This window comes from Sorghum bicolor, chromosome 1 (assembly GCF_000003195.3).
Source record: "Sorghum bicolor cultivar BTx623 chromosome 1, Sorghum_bicolor_NCBIv3, whole genome shotgun sequence".
Classification (NCBI taxonomy): Eukaryota; Viridiplantae; Streptophyta; class Magnoliopsida; order Poales; family Poaceae; genus Sorghum; species Sorghum bicolor.
In genome coordinates this window covers 272072-289750 of record NC_012870.2, presented here as the reverse complement: position 1 = coordinate 289750, position 17679 = coordinate 272072, and the positions used below count along the sequence as shown (strand labels likewise).

Genomic DNA, 17679 nt, shown 5'->3' with positions numbered 1-17679 from the left:
AATAGATATCAGTAGACTAATTATGAAATACAAAAAAAGTTGATAATTATTTCTAAAAACTTAGTCAAATTTAGAAATGTTTAACTTATCCAAAATCTTTTTTAGAACGGAGGGAGTCTATATAAATGATAATTTCACAGCACATAGGCCAACATAAATGTCACTCAAACCATTGCCACTTTTAAGAGCACCAAGGCAGGTAGTGCAAAGAGCCAATGACTTGCATTGCTACCGCCCTACTGCCATAAGCATAGAGTTTGGGGCATATCATGTGTATCAATGTATGTGTCTACCAAGCGATTGTGGCATATTGTGGTCAACATCATATAAGTCAGAGCCTATTTATACCATCCTAAACTACAATTTAATTGGACTACAATTAATTTTTTCAAATTTAATTGTGTGATATTTAAATATTAACTATAATTCAAACAAGTCATGCTTAGATGAACTACACAATCCTTCGGGGCAAGCAACTTTCAAGACTTATGTAAACCTTTTAATCCATATTAGTTCAAATTTTGAACGAATAAACTAATTAATTGTTAGTTGGCTTTCGTCTCTTCATTTCAAAAAAGTACTTAGTTAGGTTAAAAACTAATTTACTTCTAAGTCTAAAGTCTAGTCCACGATATCAATTAGGGGTTTAGAGGTTGACTGGGTGGGTTGTGATGTTTTGTGTCCTTGTGTGCACAAGTAGCAGAAAACTGTGTGGCATGTGATTTGTGGTAGTAGGGCCCGTTCTGCAGAGGTAGACTGCTCCTTCAGCCTTGAATCTCTCTGCCCTGCCCCTGTTGCATGCATATCCTGGTCAAGTGAGCAGAGTAGTGCTAGCGGTGTGAGAAAGCAACAGCAGCAGGCAAAGCAGGGAGAGTCGAGGCATAGGAGTCAGGATTCTTCCTTGCTTGTCAAGTGTCGATTAATCAGTTCCGTTAGCAAAGTATATGTTCAGCTAGCTTCATCTTCATGTGACAATGAAAGTATCTAACATAGTAACATGCTCGCCTTCCCAGTGCCTTTACTTGTGCTTCTCTTTTCGTTTTCATTCACAGTTGCCTTGTTTTTTTTCTCTCCGTACCGCTGAAAGTTAAAGGCCTAATTGATACATCTCATATCAGTTTCATAAGCTGTTATGAGTTATTTTTTTGTCAAACAGTCATTTTTAAAACAGTTTCATGAGTAAAGCTATTTTTCTTCTCCTCTCGCAAAGACATGGATTATGATAAAACTGAAAAAATTAGTTTATCCTAGCTCTCTCCCTTGTTTCTATCTCTTATCCATGCACGAAGTTGTTGGTGAAGCTATTTTGCTAAACAACTTTTCAAAACGGCTCAACTTCACCTAGAAAGTTGCTCATTAAGTTGTTTTAAAAAAACAGTTTTACTAGTGAAGTTCAACTATACTAAACCGGACCTTAGAACAACTCCAGCAGAAATGCCTAAATCAGGGCCCCAATATCTGATTTGAGTGCTCCCCCTACTTTTGTTGACCCTCTATTTTACAATCTTCTCCAGCACAAGCTCCCAAACCTAACCCCTCAAATCCTTTTGAACAAACAATGACAATGACAATTGAGAAAGAAAGAGCGACGGAAGCGGCAGAGCCCGGCGAGGGGAGGGAGCCGACCCTACAACAGATCCAGTGTAGGTGAGGGGAAGGAGCGGTCCTGCCGACAGCAGATCCGCGTGGGAGGGAGCGCCAACGCGGGTCGCAGGGAAGAGGAGGGAGCGCTGTCGCGTGTCGTGGGGAGGGAAGAGGATGGGTCGCCGCCGTGGGAAGGGAGTCAACGCGTGACGGAGCAACGGCCAACGCGTCCTTGTAGCGGCCATGTGATGGATGGCGGAGCAGCACACACACACTAGGAGCGGAGGAATAGCGCCCACGTGGATGGGGGTTGGCTTGTTGGGCCAACAGGGATCGGGTCCGGGGGGAGATTTGGGTGTGCACGCTAAATTGGGGGCTCCCTGCTAGAGTTGCTTTTCTTATGAGGGCACTCATATTTAGGTATGGTGGCTCAAGTGGGGGTTTTGCTGGAGTTACTCTTAGTATTGAGTATTTTCTCTCTCTTTTAGCATGTACTTCCTCTATTCTAAATTATAAATTACTTTGACTTTTCTAGGTATATAGTTTTTAGTATGTATCTAGACATGTAGAAAAAAATGTACCTGAAAAATCTATATCGACTTAGGATTTATTTGGCATAACTCAGCTTCACTAGTGAAGTTGTCTTTTTAGAAAAGAGCTTTATGAACAACTTTCTAAATAAAGTTGAGCTTTTTTGAAAAAATTATTTGGCAAAATAACTTCACTAATAACTTTATGCATTCATGAAACAACTTATGAAACTGTTGTGACTTGTGAGCTATACAAAACATGCTCTTATAGTTTAGAATGGAGAGAGTACATGGTTAAGTTTTTTCAGGGGCGGCGGCGGCAGCAGCAGCGGGAGAAGAAGAGGAAAAACTTTGTCAAGTGACCCTGACCTACACGAATATATTTTCAGTAACTAATTTTGGAAAAGCACAATGTATTTTTAAAATGGTTGTAGGCGTGTAGCTATGCTCAAGCTCACTCGATTTTTTTACTCCTTTGGAGGACATGGCACCATGGCAGCGGCAGCTCGCAACCGCCAACCAGGTGTGTGCAATGATCAGTCCCTTGCAATTGCAGGCTCCACCACAAGGAAAAAAAAAGCATCCTAAGATAGATCCAATCCAAATCAATGTCATCAAACAAAAAAAAACAAGGGTCAAAGATATTTAGACGGGGTCAGTCTCAGTCATATTTGTTCCTATTCTACTACTCTGTGATTATTTATCATCTCTGGTCAATCTCTACATGAGTCTGTTGAAACTATACACATCCCTAATTAGTTTTAGTATCCTTGTGACTGCAAAGCCGAAAGCCCGCGTTGGTAAACAGACAATTGCCTGCCAGTGTGTGTATGCCTGGCCTGCTCAGCTCCAAATGGACCAACCAAACTGGTACTACTGTACATATATTTTTTGAAAGTCCTACTCCTATATTATGAATAAATAATGCTGGTTGTAGCCTTGCATTGCAGCCAACTATAGATGGCCGACGGCCCGGCCCGGCACGGGCCTAGGTCAGGCATGGCCTGCAAAGAGTCGGGCTGACACATCACGTCTTGCCTCCCTGGCCACGCCTGGGCCATGTACCTGGCCTTCAACCTAGGCACGGTACTATGGGCTGTTTGTCGGGTCGAGCCAGCCCGGAAAGCACGATCTATGGCGTTAGTTGGGCTAGCCCACAGCCCCGAAACACGTGAGAGAGAGAGAGGCCGAGACGGAAGGAGAGATGATGGAATCCGAAGGAGGCGTGGAGGAGTTGTCTGAGTTGAATTCGGAGGAGCCCGACACCCTCGAGCTAGATCTAGATCTAGATCTGAAGAAGGCCTGGAGAAGTCACTCGACGCCGCCACGTGCGATGCGATGCGGTTGTGCGAGGGGACGTGGACGAGGCGGCCGATGGGGGGGAGGGTGGGGATGTGGCCGGTGGACGCCTGGATGGTGGTGCGGGGCAGCAGGGGCAATGGACGTTGTGAGTGCCTAGCGGAGACCGAGGGGTCGCGCAACTCCACGACTCGCGACTGAGTAGAGAGGAGAAATGAGTGTGGTGTGGGGTTAAGGTTAGGGAATAGGTGGGCTCTTAGCGAGCCATTGGGGAGGGAGGTCGGGCCACCACCAAGCCTGCTATTGTAGGCTGAGCCAATGCCAGGTTGGCACGTCGTGCGGGGTAAGGCCCAGGGCACGGCTTGCTACCTTGGGCCGTGCCACCCTGGACCTGCACGTCACCAGGTCGAGCCGTGCTCGTGTCGGGCTAAAAGTGCGGCCTTCGTGCCGCACTACATGGACATTTATACAGCCAACCAACCAGATAGTACTGGTACTGTCATAATAGGAGTACAAGACTAGTCATTGATTAGAAGAACGAAGGAATGCCAAATTGCAAATCCAATGTACTGTACTCCAAAAGAACATGCCAAGTAGGAGTTCAGTAAGTGTACCTTGGTACTCTAGCCCAAAGGAAGTTCAGTATCAGTATGTAGCAACAGTTTTTTTGCTGTTGATTTTGCCTAGGAAAATATACTTATTACATGAAGAACAGGCGGCAATGGATCTGCCTTTGTGAAGTGTATACTGCTTGCATTTGTCCTCTATCTATATATGATATACACGGCAATTCCATTAGCTGCTTCTGCCCTTTGGGATTTGGGAAGGGAATGTGTGATGTATACAAATCTAGATGCTAAGAGCTGGTTTTGTTCAGTTTTCAATCAATTTGTACATATATATATGGACAAGACAATGCATCTGCTGAAGAGACTCAGCATCAGCTTAATTGTGTGCTCTGCTCAAGTTAGCAAATCAAAGTAGACGTGGAAGCCCTGTGCCGAGATGGTGTTTTTCAGCTTGTCCAGGGCCTTGTTCTGCACCTGACGGATCCTCTCCTTGGACAGCCCGTACATGTCGCCGATGACATGAAGGGTCTTGGGCTGCCCGTCGTGGATGCCGAAGCGGTGCTCGATGATCTCCTTCTCCCGGGGGCTCAGCATCCCCGCCAGGAAGCTGCGCACCTGCTGCCGCATCATCAGCCTGTCCACGCTCACCTCAGGGGGCTCAATGTTGGGGTCCTCGGTGACCTCCTGCACGCACGCAGACCATCCATCAGTGGCAGTGGATGCGATGTAATGTAATGTTACTTACCTGGTATTACACCATGATAATTAATTACAGTACCTGGTACGTGACACCGTCGTCTGACCAAACCCGATCCTGCATGGACCGTGGTTTCCTGGTTTTAGCTCTCAGTTTCGCAAGCTTCTCAATTGTGATGCCGGCGCGCCTTGCGACGTTCTCATTCGTCGGCTGCTCCCCATCCATTATGCATTCCATCCTTGCTTTGCCCACCTTCCTCAGGAGTGCAAACACACTCTCCTGCAACACAACAGATGATAACAAACAGAAACAAACTGTCAGGATCAAGCAATGGATAGACCTACATGGGTACAGCCTTGACAAGCACCATTATTTCCATATAAACACTAGTACTAGATGAAAATTAATACCGGCAATCGGATTAGTCTTGAATTCTTGAAGATGGACTTTTTGATCGATTGACGGATCCACCAGTACGCATAGGTCGGGAATCTGCATCCCTTGCTCGGGTTGAACTTCTCAAAGGTTTTCATCAACCCACAGCATCCATCCTAGCATTACAACTGACACACATTCAAAACCAAGAAAATCTTGTAATCCCCAGAAAGATCTCGTAATAAGCAATCTAAAAGCGTCAAACCTGCACCAAGTCCTGAATGTCAAGACCATGTCCTTCATATTTCCTAGCAACATGTATCACAAGGCGAAAGTTGGAGCGGGCCATCTTCTCTCGGCACCGTCTTCCGGTGCGCACACAGGATTGCAACTCCCTGCAGCTCATTCCTACGGCTTGAGCCCACTCTGCAACTGTTGGCTCACGACCACATTGAGCTTGCAGTTTACGCTGAGCCTCCTCTAGCTTCATAAGATTCTGTGCAAAATTAAATCACAATTCTGCATCAGTAAATAATTTAACTGAACATCTGGGTATCAAGGAAGGACAGCGATAATAGAAGAAGTTGTGCCTGTATTTGACTGAACATCTGTTTCTCCTCTTTTGCTGTCAAGAACTCTGTTGTCTCTCGATCCCGTAGAAACAACCTAAAAGGCTCATCTGGATCAAGAACTCTGCCAAACTTCTTTGACTTCTCTTTTCTCTTTGAATTCACATTCACACCACTGCACGGAACGTCATTACTCAAAGCCCTGTTGGCGTTGCGTTTCTTGGATCTTCTCTCAAGTAACCGGGTGGATCTAATAAACACTTGATCATTGCTCAGCAGTCCCTCGTACGAATGGTTTGGGTCCACGCTGGTGGCACACAATGGTTAAGTCTTAGAATAGTAAAAGAGCGTGATTTCTTGTCGTTGTGTTCCAACAATGATCTGACCACATAAGAGTGTTTGAAGTGGAAAGAAACACACCGGTGAGGCAGTGGTACATCCAACTGGGTGTCTGAAGTGCCTGATTCTTGTGCTGGCAATTCCACCTCCTTCGTCGGCTTGCCAAGATCCAAACTCCCAGGTGTTTTAGCTGTTGATGCTGAAGAGTTCTCCGAAGTGGAATCATCCTCACTGCCAACAAAATTAGGTCAGAATAATCGCAAAAGTGATTCGCATAACAGCAGCAGCTGTCAAAAAAGGCTGGAATGGAAGGATGAGGGAAACAGAAGGTGCCGTACGTGAATACTGGCTGGTAAAGCACTCGGCTTGTTGCTTCTTTTAAATAGGTCTCGAAATCAGTATCCTCAGCCGTGAGCTTGCCGCCGTCGACGTGCTGGTCCAGAGCCTGCAGGAAGAACCCAGGAGTAATATGAAATCAGGAGCACATATGCTCCAGGAAAGTGTAGTAGTAGTAGTAGGTGTAAGGGGAAACAAGATATAGTGATGACACACCATGCCTAGCAGCAACTCAAGCAAAGCCTTTTCGCCCTTCAAGGTCAAGGTGTCTTTGGAACCGTGAAGCTGCTCCTCAGCCACAAGTGATGGCGAGTAGTGGCACGCCGTGGATGCTCTGCCGGTGTTGTCATGTATCATCGGAACTGCTGCCAGATCGTAGGCGGATGAGCTCAAGGAACATGCATACTCTATAATAATGATTAGAAACGAGGATAGGCATATACATACATACATATACCTGTGGTGCGGGATGGGGACGGGGAGGAGGAGACGGAGACGGAGGTACTGCTCCTGAAGTTTGGAGACGAGCTAGCAAAGAGGGGCGAGGAGAGGAGGCTTCTGCTGGAATTCATGGAGGGAGGGATCTTGGTCAAGATAACAAAGGTTTTGAACAAGGAGAGGCAGAGATGGATATTGGTGACAAGCAGCAGCAGCAGCAGCAGCAGCCAGGCCTCTCCCTCACAAACGCAGTTTGGTTGGTTCAGTGTCCTTGATGCCTCTGCTACTCCTATCCAGGAGAGGGTTTGTTTGACGAGCTAGATCATTTCATTGATCGCCAGGTGGCAGGTGACTGATTTTTAACCAGCTGAGCTGGAGGCATTGGCATTGTGGTGGGCGCTGGGCAGGCTGCTGGTGTGGTGTGCTGTGGTGTGAGAGGATAAGGCGCCCAAGCAGCACCATGAATTTGCTGCCATGCGGGGGCCACCGGGTTGCCAAAATCCCCCTCCACCTCCATCTCCTCTACACTGCATTCCGTCCAACAGGTCATGCGCATGGCGAGATGATGAGAAGACGGCAATTGATGGCAGCCTTGGCACTATGAAAAACAAAAAAATCATGGTTAAAAGTACTGTTTACTAATTTATTATAAAAAAATACTACTGACTGACGAAAAAAAGTATGAGTTATAAAACAAGCGAGCAGCGAGCAGAGCCCCGGAAAGGGGCGCCATGGCTTGGCTGTGCTGCCGCTCTGAGCTCGGTCTCAGTCTCACAAGCAAACTAGAGCCAGCTGCCTCTTGCTTAAAACCCGTCCTTGTACCAGATACTCGCCTGCACCAACGGTCCAACGCAGAGCAAAACCCGAGTCCAATTCCTCTCCGCACTTTGCAAGAGCAAGCACAATCAATCCTGTCTCTGCAATTCGTTCACTACGAGCAGTTGAGTACCAACCAAAACAGCGCATAGCAATTCGCCCCATGGATCCCACATTGATTCAATTTATTCTTGCCCACGCATGACAAAAAAAATAGTTTATCAGTTTTCTCTCCCTTGTCACTCTAAGGATCACCACATTTTTTTTTCTTCTTTTTTGCACGCTAGTGCCTGTTCCGTGCCTAGTAAGTATTACATGGTGTGGAAGAATCCTAGGGTGCCGCTGCAGCTGCAGGAGCCTTCTGGGGCTTCTCCACAACGATTGCCTGGGTAGTCAGCACCATTCCAGCCACCGAGGCGGCGTTCTGCAGGGCACACCTTGTCACTTTCGCAGGGTCGATCACACCAGCCTCCACCAGGTTCTCGTGCTTGTCCGCCATGGCGTTATAACCAAACTCCCATTCGCTTTCCCTGATTTTATCCACAATCACCTCACCTTCCACCCCAGCATTATGTGCTATCAACGCTGCAGGTGCCACCAAAGCCTGAAAATCACCAGTAATATGTATCAACAACATTTCTTAAAAAACAAAGAGAACCTAAAGTCCAAGTGCTAAGAAGAACAATCAGTACCTTCTGAATGATATCGGCACCAAGCCGCTCTTCAGGATCATCCAACGTCTCCTTGATAGCCGGTACAAATGTTGAGAGATGAACATAGGCTGCACCACCTCCTGGAACAATACCTTCCTCTATAGCTGCAAAAGTTGCATTCTTTGCGTCCTCTATGCGGAGCTTGCGGTCCTCAAGCTCCGCCTCGGTTGAGGCTCCAACCTTGATCACAGCAACTCCACCAGAAAGCTTTGCAATTCTCTCTGCCAACTTCTCAGAGTCATAAGCCGAGTCCGTCTGAGAAAGCTCTCTCTTCAGCTGAGCAATTCTGGCCTGGATATCATCTTTGCTAGCAGCATCTGCTATAATGGTAGTCGAGGAACTTGAGATTGTAACTTTCCGAGCTATGCCAAGCTGCTCTACTGTTGTATTCTCAACTAGTAGACCAAGATCTTTGGATTGATATTCAGCACCTGATCGACATGCAGAAACAGATCAGAAAACCACTGGCCTAAACTTTCAAGTTCCGAGTTAGAAAACCTATGCACATGTTATTTCACAAGATCCAATCAATTCGTTCACACCAAACACAATTCTAGTGCTAAGCGCATACTCACCATTACAGAGTTTTTATTTCTAGCTAGACAATAAGGAATACCATTAAGCTTGCCCATATTCTAGTAGAAAACAGAGGTGTATTGATTCAAACAGACAATGCTAAACATCATAAGAATACTGACCAGGGTAAAAACAAACTTGAAGAAAGCAGTGAGTAGTTTTACCTGTAACAATGGCAATGTCCTGAAGAAGAGCTTTACGCCTCTCACCAAAGCCAGGAGCTTTGATTGCAGCCACATTTAGAATTCCTCTAAGCTTGTTTACAACTAATGTTGCCAGCGCCTCGCCACTTACATCCTCTGCAATTATAAGAAGTGGTGCTCTTAACTGTGTTGTCTGCTCCAACAGAGGAATGATTTCTTTTATCGATGATATCTTCTGATCAGTGACAAGAATCCGAGCATTTTCAAACTCAACAGTAGATTTTTCAGGATTGGTGACAAACTGAGGGGAGATATATCCTCTGTCAAGCTGCAGGCAGAAGGGAGAAACAATGAACTATTTCAGCACCAAGAATGGCAAGCTTTACATATTAATAAACTACAAAACAGGAAACAGGCATCGGCCAGGGAGCAGTCCTAGCTAGGCCAATATATATTACCTCCATCCCTTCTTCAACTTCAACTGTCGTCTCAAATGATGATGATGACTCGATTGAGAGGACACCATCAGGGCCAACCTTGTCAATAGCTTCAGCAATCATAGTCCCAACAAATTCATCATTTCCAGCTGATATGGCAGCAACAGCTGAAAGGAAAAGGCAGCAACATTTTATAAAGCATGTTCTCCTTTCCCAAGGTACAAGATCCATTTGCAAGCTTGTGAAAAGAGACCCTAGATGTGTCTAAAAGGCCAGACCTTTAATATCCCCGCTACCCTTGACAGGCCTGGACTTCTTCTCAAGTTCCTCCACCAATTTCTGAACAGTCTTATCAATGCCCTTCTTAACTGACACTGGATTTGCCCCTGAAGTAATGCTCAACATACCCAATTTTATGATTTCCCTAGCGAGAACAGAGGCGGTAGTGGTTCCGTCACCAGCCGAGTCATTCGTCTTGCTAGCAACCTTTCATTTGGCAGGCAGATAAATGCATGAGATACGTGGTGAACGAGTTACGCCCATTCCCATGCATGTTCTGACTTGCACAAGATAACAAACAGAATGAAGCAGATAAGAGGTAGAGGGAATGGTGCTTACTTCACGAATCAATGCAGCACCAGCATTCTCCATGGGATCTGCGAGCTCAATAGCACGAGCAATGGTAACTCCATCATTGACCACTTTGGGGGTTCCAAACTCATCCAGGACAACATTCCTTCCTGCCAGTACAGAACAATATAGAAACCAAGTGAAAATCAGCCCAGGCGTTGAAAGAGACCATAGGAGGAGGTAGGCATCAAAAGACTGGTTTTTGTAAACCCAAACGTCATCAAGACACATCAAAGGGGGGGAAAAATAACACAACTCACAAGTAAAAGGGTGGTGATAGTATCATTGTCACATCAGTGTTTTGCTGTAGGATATGATAGGATGTGAAACTGAAAACAAAAATGAAAGAAAAGGCTGCCGGAGACAAGTACACAGTGTGCAACCTTTTCAATGTATAGTAATAATATGCAAAATACAAAGAGACCGGTGTTAACATGGTTTAGTAGAACCAGTTTGGCTGCAGCAACGAATGACCTAGCACAGCAGCATGTCGTGAAGCAGAATCGCCAAAAACTCGTGAGTCGTAATAATGTGAACTAGTTAGAAGTAGTAAATCCTTCCGAGGTAGCAGTTCAGAGATGGTGGGATATATGACAAATCAACTTTCTGCAGATGTAATAATAATCCTTCCGAGGTAGCAGTACAGAAATGGTGGGATATATGACAACTATCAACTTTCTGCAGATGTGGACAGACCTGGTAAAGGAGGAGGACAGAAAGAAGATGAAGCAGAGGGTATATCGCTTGATTGAGTGGATGAGTAAGAATGAGCCGGTGAAGGAGCTTTGTTATGACACTATGTTCATGCTAATTGTCCGTAGACAGTGGTGAGTGGTTTGGAGAGTTGGTTTGTTCTATCTTAAATTAATTGGCTTTCTTAAAAGCAGACATATTCTCCTTTCAAAAAAAAAAAAAACAGAGACATTATCCTTTTTCCGAATAAAAAAAAACAACAGAGCAGAGTGGCACGGCAGGAGCACGAGAGAAGATGAACTGAGGACGAAGATGAGAGAATAGACCTCTGGGTCCGAGGGTGACGCCGACCGCGGCGGCGAGCTTCTCGACGCCGGCCTGAAGGGAGGCTCTGGAGCCCTGGTCGAAGGCGATCTCCTTGGCGGAGGCGCGCACGAGGAGCTGCGGGCGACGGCGGGCGGCGGCGGGAAGCCTGGCGGACGAGGCGGCCCTCCTAGTCCTCCGGAGGAGAGCGGAGGAACCGAGGAGGAGGCCGGAATCTGTGGTGGGGATGGTGGCCATGCCTGCTTCTGCTTCTGCTTCTGCGTGTCTTGGGGTCTAGCTAGGGTTTTGATTTGGGGGTCGGCGGCGGCGGCAGGGGAAGGGGATCTGTCTGTCTCGTCTGCCTGGCTGCGGCGAGTAGTTAGCGAGTAGCGTGAGACCATGCCCCTCCACTACTAGTAGTAGGCAGAGGCAGGGGAACGACCCGGAGGCTTCTCGAGGGGCCGGCCTTCTTTCTAGAACATTCCAACGAGGCATCCCTTTCAATCTGGGTGGAAGATCGTTGACAATTTTGGATAAAAAATATGAATCTGGGCTCCTATTAATAGGGGAAAAACAGAAGATGGATGATATTATTAGGGATCTTGAGACAATCTGGAGTTTAGAGGAGATTAAAGCATTGTTTACTTCCACTCAAAACTCAAAATTTTTCAAAATTTTTCGTCACATCGAATCTTAAGACGCATGCATGGAATATTAAATATAGACGAAACAGTTTGGTCAAAATTTACGAGATGAATCTTTTGAGCTTAGTTAGTCTATGGTTGAACAATAATTACCACAAACAAACGAAAATGCTACAGTATCGTAAATTTTTTTCCTTCGTGAACTAAACACGGCCTAAGGCAAGACAAAGATCTTAGGCAAGGGGACCCTTTATCCCCAATCATGTTCAACTTGGTTGCTGACATTTTCACATGAATGCTTATGAAAACAACTAGATCTAATCTTGTTGTTGGGTTATTGCCAAGGACTCTGGAAGGAGGTGTGCTTAGTCTGCAGCATGCTAATGACACACTCCTTTTCCTAGAGAATGATTTAGAAAAAGTTAATAATCTCAAGTGGCTCTTAATATGCTATAAGAAAATGACTAGTATGAAAATAAAGTATGATAAAAATGATCTGCTAACCATTGGCATCGAGGAGTAAGGGCCCCTTTGGTTCACAGGGTGGGCAAAGGATTTTTGTAGGATTAGCTTTCCTAAGGAATATTTCCTTTCCTAGCCTTTGGTTGATATGAAAAACAAAGGAAGTTTTCCATAGGATTAGAATCCTATGACTCTATTCCATAGGAAACAAAACATTAGCTCAGACCTCATGGAATTTTTCCTGGCGGGAAACAAAGTGTGTGCCCGCGCTCTGTGCATGTTCTTTTTTTTTGGTTGGCAGCTTCTGGTGAGCCTTACGTGGGCTGGCCTGGGTCATTCCAGAGGCAAACAACAAAGCGAGTGACTTTGAATGAATAACTGGTAGATGTTCAAGATTTTAAAAAATAATGGAAGCATCTAGTCTCTGTGGTTTATTCCTGTGTTTCACCTGTGCTACTGCCAAAGGACTTCATTTCAGCTTTCCTGTGTTTTGAATTTTCGTAGGAACGGAGGGGTATGGCATATGTATTCCTAAGGTTTTCCTATTCCTACATATTTCCTATCCTGTCATCCAAAGGGGCCCTAAATGAGTTAGCAAAATTTTTCTGCTGCAAAAAAGGTGATTTTCCAATAAAATGTCTAGGTGTACCTGCATTTCATAAAGTTAAGAAAAGAAGATCTTCAGATGATGATTGACAAAATCATCAAAAGGATAGCTGGTTGGAAGGTAGACTCTTATCCTATGCTGGTCGACTGACTTTGCTAAAAGCTTGTATAGCTAATATCCCAATTTACCTCATGTCTACTATTAAATTTCCAAGATGGGCGATTGATATGATCAATTCCCATATAGGTAGATTTTTGTGGAACAACAATGAAGACCATCATAAATATCACCTGGCTCGTTAGGAGTTAGTAGCCCAACAAAAAGAGTTAGGTGGCTAGGAATACCAGAACTGAGAAATCTCAACCTTTCCTTGCTAAGTTCTTGGATTTTCAGATATGGGTTGAATGAGAATGCTATTTGGCATAAGATCACTAATTACAAGTGTACAACAGAGAGACCTAATATTTGTTGCTCTTCGGGGACCTAAAAGTGCTGATGATGTGAATTTCCAAGACTCTGAGAAGATGGAGACCAATGTTTACTGGAGCAATAGAGGAGGAGCTGATGTTGATGATCGAGAAGATGGAGTTAAGAGCAGCTCAACCTCCTAGAATATGCTGGCATCAATCAAGTCTACCAACGTTGGTTTCTCAGTCTTCGGAGTTGGCTACGCTGCGATTCAGTCGAGCTCTAGTTCTAGTTCTAGTGAGGCCTTTTTTTTTTTTTTTGAAAACTCAGTGCTAGATCTTAAACGCTTAGTCGTTTTATGCTGTGGCAGGCACGCCGACAAACAAAAATGTTGTAAAACGTTCTGAATTCGCTTTATACTCAGTACAGCGGGAGAAACCTCTTTTCTAAAAAAAAAGGTCGTTGACAATATATATGCACTACTCCTCATATTTATTTTATTTTATAGGCCGATTGAAGAAGAATAATGCTGGCATATATACAATCCTCACAGGACAATGATGAATTCTTCTATTCCTCATCACGTACAGGACATCTCACAGATGAATTAATTAATACAAATTCCTCATCCATGAGACTGGCAGCCATTTGACCAAATAATAATCGTCATCAACAGACTGTTAATTGTTTCCATCCAAGTTCATGCATGCATTATTTGTCTGATGATGATAAATATGCATGATATGTCCAAGAACAAAATAAAGAATGAGCATGAGCCTATCACAACTCTGTGGCTGGCTACATCATCGAACGACCGGAAAAGGAACTAGCAATAGCAAATGAATCAATGAATGAATGACCCTCTCCTCCCTCCTGTATTACATTATTATTACTACTATTACTATGCTAATGGCCTGATTATCTGTCTCGCTCTTCCCTCGTTCTCTCTGTACAAATGGGATAGTGAGTATCATCTACTACTACGTACAGTACTGCACATGTCTCCCCTATGGCAATGACAATGGTAATGCAGTGCCGTCAAAGGCGCAAGCCGCAACTGCCCATGGCCTCCGCGTCGCCATGAGTTAGTCACATAGCCCAACAGAAAGGCTCCTATCTGTTAGCTGCTCGGGATCCCTAGCTGCTCTAATCTTCTTCCTTGTCCCGTCCTGGGAATGCTAGCTAGAAGGGCCACCAGCTTTTCTTTTTGTTCTCCAAAACCGGCAACTCTGCAGCAGATAATAATGATGAAATCAAACACTCAACAAACATGGTCAACATACTAAATGGTGACATCTAATACCTCCTTCCGGATATATCGAGTTGTAGTGCACCTCAGCCCAAAAACTCAAGCATATAACTGCACGACAAGACTCCAGAGTTTAGATAGCCAAAACATGCTCACTTCTGCTCATCAACAAAAGCAACCATGGAGAAATATGCCCAAGAAAAAAATAACTTCGCTTAGGCAAACAATACTCAAATTTTGATGTGAGGGCAGGCACCTTAAGTTTCACGTGAAGTCGATAACATATTTGTTGAATCTAGTATTTTAGTATATATAAACTCTATAACAATCATATTAGAAAACAAACATTACCTCTTCTGGATTTCTCAACAACAGGAAGAATCTCAATGTAACATGTATCTCTGAATGATGTCAGGATGAAGATCTTTACACCATACTGCAAAAGCCAGTGCATGCACTTGAGTTTCATATCATATATATATACACAAATACAATAAAAAAGACCAACAGTAGGCCAAGCAAAATAAAAGACAGACAGACTCCTTTGAAAAGTTTTTTGTCCAATGAAAGAAGTTCTATAATATACTCCTAGTTCTCATACTAGGCACCAGCTATGCAATGCAATTTTGACAACGCCGACCAATCAGCTTGCAAACCCATAACAGAGACAGCATGCTAGCAGAAGAAACCAAATTGTAGAAGATACTTGAAACAACAGGAATATTGGACAGAAAGATCAACCAATTGCAGAAACAGCAACTGTAACATCATCACTAGTTTAACTATAATCTTATTTGCTGATTGTGCCTGCATTGAAAATAAAAGATGTATATGCTGACCACTTATTTTGCGAGCTTTGCTTTCAGTTACGATTTTTTTATTTTAATTTTGTGTGCACTTATGTACTTTGTATCATTTTATACCCTATCATAATTGATTAGGTGGAACTCATGCCTCTTCCAAATATAACAAGGTATGCTAACTACTGAAGCCAGATTCATTAGCCACTAATGGCAGTGGCACTTGTGAAAGTGGAGGATTTACTTGGTACCTTTACCAAATATATAGTGTCAGGCGTACATTAACACAACAACAACAACAACAAAAAGGTCAAGAACAAAAAGTTTACCGTATCTGCAGCAGCCTGCAATGTAACATGGTCACCCCACTCTCCGCTCCTGATTCGAGTGTTTAAGCAAAACAAAATGAGGGCATGCATTTACATTATAACCTAAACATTTGATCATAAATAGAGAGCAGAAAAAATACTCACTTTGACATTTTTCTGAGATATTCCCTGTAATCCATAGGAACATATCCTTCATAAATCTCAGGATGCGATTCAAGCTGCCAGGTGCCAGCAATTTGAAGGGGTTCAGAGGGCATACATAGGAATCCAAAAACGAAGAACGACAAGAATGTGCAGGCATGACTGTTTAAAAGGGGCGAAAATACTGGGATGAAGTATGGTAGTAGATGCATTTGCATACAGAAGTTCATATATGACTGAAACAAAACTAGTCTTTTCAGAAATACTAACCTGCTTCACCACTTGTTCCCGAACAAATCTGTGATGTTCAGGAGTTCGGTAAAATTGATCTGACAGCGCTCTAAACTGTTAAGAGACCACACAATACAAATAGATACCGTGAGATGGCATCATGCAAAAAGGGGGAAATGATGGATCCTTTACACAAACCTGGCAGTTGCCATCTCCTTTAACCTTGAGATCAACCAAACCGTACAGCACCAACCTTTTGAAAAGAAAGAAATTACATTGGAGTCAAATGACAAAAATATCACAATACTGACACAGCATAGGTTATTTTAGGTAAGCAGTTATATCCACTGACAGCATCGATTTGTGTTGGCAACATTTTTCATCTACTATACTACTATGCCACATGGGCTCTGTGATGACTGTCCAACACATAGAGTCTAAGCTTTGGTTTACCTACCTGTCAAGAAGTCTTTGATGATCTGAAATGGCTTCATCAACAGAAGGAATCTCTCCATTTACTTTAGGAACATGCTGGGACAGCAAAAGGAACAGATTATCAAAACCCTCACGGTAAGCTTGAGAATGCAGATAGTAGCAGATGTAGTAACTTGCATGTTGAAGCATGAGGAAGCGAAGTACGTACACGAACAGGAACCATGTTGTTCAACCTTTTGCCCACTTCACCGTCAAGGACAGAAAAGTTATCCATGAGCTCCATCAAGCATGGCTGGCTGTCCTGGACATTATTGTCATCTCCAGGGCTTGAGCAGGTGCTGAAAGGTTCCTCCCTGGTCCCTGCCTCTTGAGAAGCTGGAGGTGGTATAACACTTATAATATAATAATACAAGCAAAGTATGGATGCAGTAGAAAGGGTTGAAAATGAATAGAAGGGTAATACATGATTGTACATGGACGGCACGTGGGCGAAGCCATTGCTGCGTGAGAACAGCAGAGTGTTGTTGATCGTCAGGGGTGCTGTTTGCCCCGGATGCTTCGGCGAGGGCGACATGGGACAGTTCTTCCTGAAGGGCTTGCGCGATGACCTCGTCGTTGTCAACCGCATTGACATGCTCAACCTTGATCTCAACAGAGTTTGAGCCACCCATGTCTCCGGTGGGCTGATGAAGAGGGCGAACAAAGGCTGTACAAGGTGTGGTAGGGGTGGTTTGGGTGCGATCATGAGCAGAGTAGCCAGCCGGAGCGGGGAGGAGATGGTGAAGACCCCATCGGGTGATGTCCGGGTCTAGTTCGAACAAAACCATGGCTTTCCTGTGCAAATAAAATGGTCGGGAATCGTCATCACCATAATCATCATCAAAACGACATTGCAATCACCTAGGTTTCCTCGAAGAACATACTACTATATACATCTTCCCACGACAGGGGAAAAAAAAAAAAAGGCAAAGTGGAAGCAGCATGCAGAAACTCGCGCAGAGGAGAAAATCGCATCTTACTTGTGGGTGGATGGAGAGGAGACAGGAAGGAAGCTTTGCTTTGGATCGGTCGCCTGCCACCACGAGCAGGCTCCGGCGTGGCGCCGCCTCTCGCGGGTAGGGTTCCTTCCTTGGGGGTGGGGGGCTTTGGGTAGTTTACTTGGATTCGAATCAAGGAAGAGGAAGCCAATCAGGCAATCAATCGAGGAAGAAGACGACGGGGCGGGGATTGGATGGATTGATTGGAGATGAAGAGGAAAACCGAAAACGAAATTGGGGATTCGATCGGACTTCCTTCCTTTCCCCTGCCGTTAGTTAACAGAGCACG

At 44.5% G+C, this 17679-nt stretch overlaps 3 protein-coding genes across 6 annotated transcripts; all 3 read right to left on the bottom strand.

The window, feature by feature from the left end:
* LOC110431995 (RNA polymerase sigma factor sigF, chloroplastic) lies at positions 4014-7558 on the bottom strand. 4 transcript variants are annotated; one of them, XM_021451902.1, is made up of 9 exons: positions 6750-7558; positions 6515-6663; positions 6301-6407; positions 6044-6193; positions 5645-5930; positions 5320-5550; positions 5090-5230; positions 4761-4958; positions 4014-4666 (listed from the first exon to the last, which is right to left on the bottom strand). In XM_021451902.1, exons 1-9 carry the CDS (start codon positions 6868-6870, stop codon positions 4376-4378), a joined length of 1674 nt encoding a protein of 557 aa, XP_021307577.1. In that variant the 5' UTR covers positions 6871-7558; the 3' UTR covers positions 4014-4375. The 4 variants fall into 4 exon arrangements, with proteins under 4 accessions (XP_021307577.1, XP_021307578.1, XP_021307579.1 ...); XM_021451903.1 differs by having other exon boundaries at positions 6515-6660; XM_021451904.1 differs by having other exon boundaries at positions 6756-7558.
* LOC8059238 (ruBisCO large subunit-binding protein subunit alpha) lies at positions 7702-11645 on the bottom strand. The gene is made up of 7 exons (XM_002463423.2): positions 11071-11645; positions 10040-10161; positions 9700-9907; positions 9443-9588; positions 9006-9312; positions 8245-8696; positions 7702-8156 (listed from the first exon to the last, which is right to left on the bottom strand). The coding sequence occupies exons 1-7, from the start codon at positions 11303-11305 to the stop codon at positions 7884-7886; spliced, it is 1743 nt and encodes a 580-aa protein (XP_002463468.1). The 5' UTR covers positions 11306-11645; the 3' UTR covers positions 7702-7883.
* LOC8061372 lies at positions 13780-17679 on the bottom strand. The gene is made up of 11 exons (XM_002463422.2): positions 17373-17679; positions 16817-17187; positions 16562-16728; positions 16376-16449; positions 16117-16171; positions 15958-16032; positions 15691-15764; positions 15547-15595; positions 14769-14853; positions 14472-14528; positions 13780-14397 (listed from the first exon to the last, which is right to left on the bottom strand). The coding sequence occupies exons 2-11, from the start codon at positions 17178-17180 to the stop codon at positions 14351-14353; spliced, it is 1047 nt and encodes a 348-aa protein (XP_002463467.1). The 5' UTR covers positions 17181-17187; positions 17373-17679; the 3' UTR covers positions 13780-14350.

Bases quoted from the DNA above. Each gene is read 5' to 3' on its own strand.
- LOC110431995 (XM_021451902.1), bottom strand. From the start codon at position 6,870: ATGAATTCCAGCAGAAGCCTCCTCTCCTCGCCCCTCTTTGCTAGCTCG. The intron at 5,551-5,644 runs GCACAACTTCTT...AATTTTGCACAG, and splicing joins AGATGTTCAGTCAAATACAG to AATCTTATGAAGCTAGAGGA. The intron at 5,231-5,319 runs GTTTGACGCTTT...TTGTAATGCTAG, and splicing joins ACATTCAGGACTTGGTGCAG to GATGGATGCTGTGGGTTGAT.
- LOC8059238 (XM_002463423.2), bottom strand. From the start codon at position 11,305: ATGGCCACCATCCCCACCACAGATTCCGGCCTCCTCCTCGGTTCCTCC. The intron at 9,908-10,039 runs GTAAGCACCATT...GCCAAATGAAAG, and splicing joins GTGCTGCATTGATTCGTGAA to GTTGCTAGCAAGACGAATGA. The intron at 8,157-8,244 runs GTACTGATTGTT...GGTGATTTTCAG, and splicing joins GTGCCGATATCATTCAGAAG to GCTTTGGTGGCACCTGCAGC.
- LOC8061372 (XM_002463422.2), bottom strand. From the start codon at position 17,180: ATGGTTTTGTTCGAACTAGACCCGGACATCACCCGATGGGGTCTTCAC. The intron at 16,450-16,561 runs GTACGTACTTCG...TTGCTGTCCCAG, and splicing joins ACAACATGGTTCCTGTTCGT to CATGTTCCTAAAGTAAATGG. The intron at 15,596-15,690 runs GTGAGTATTTTT...CACTCGAATCAG, and splicing joins TATCTCAGAAAAATGTCAAA to GAGCGGAGAGTGGGGTGACC.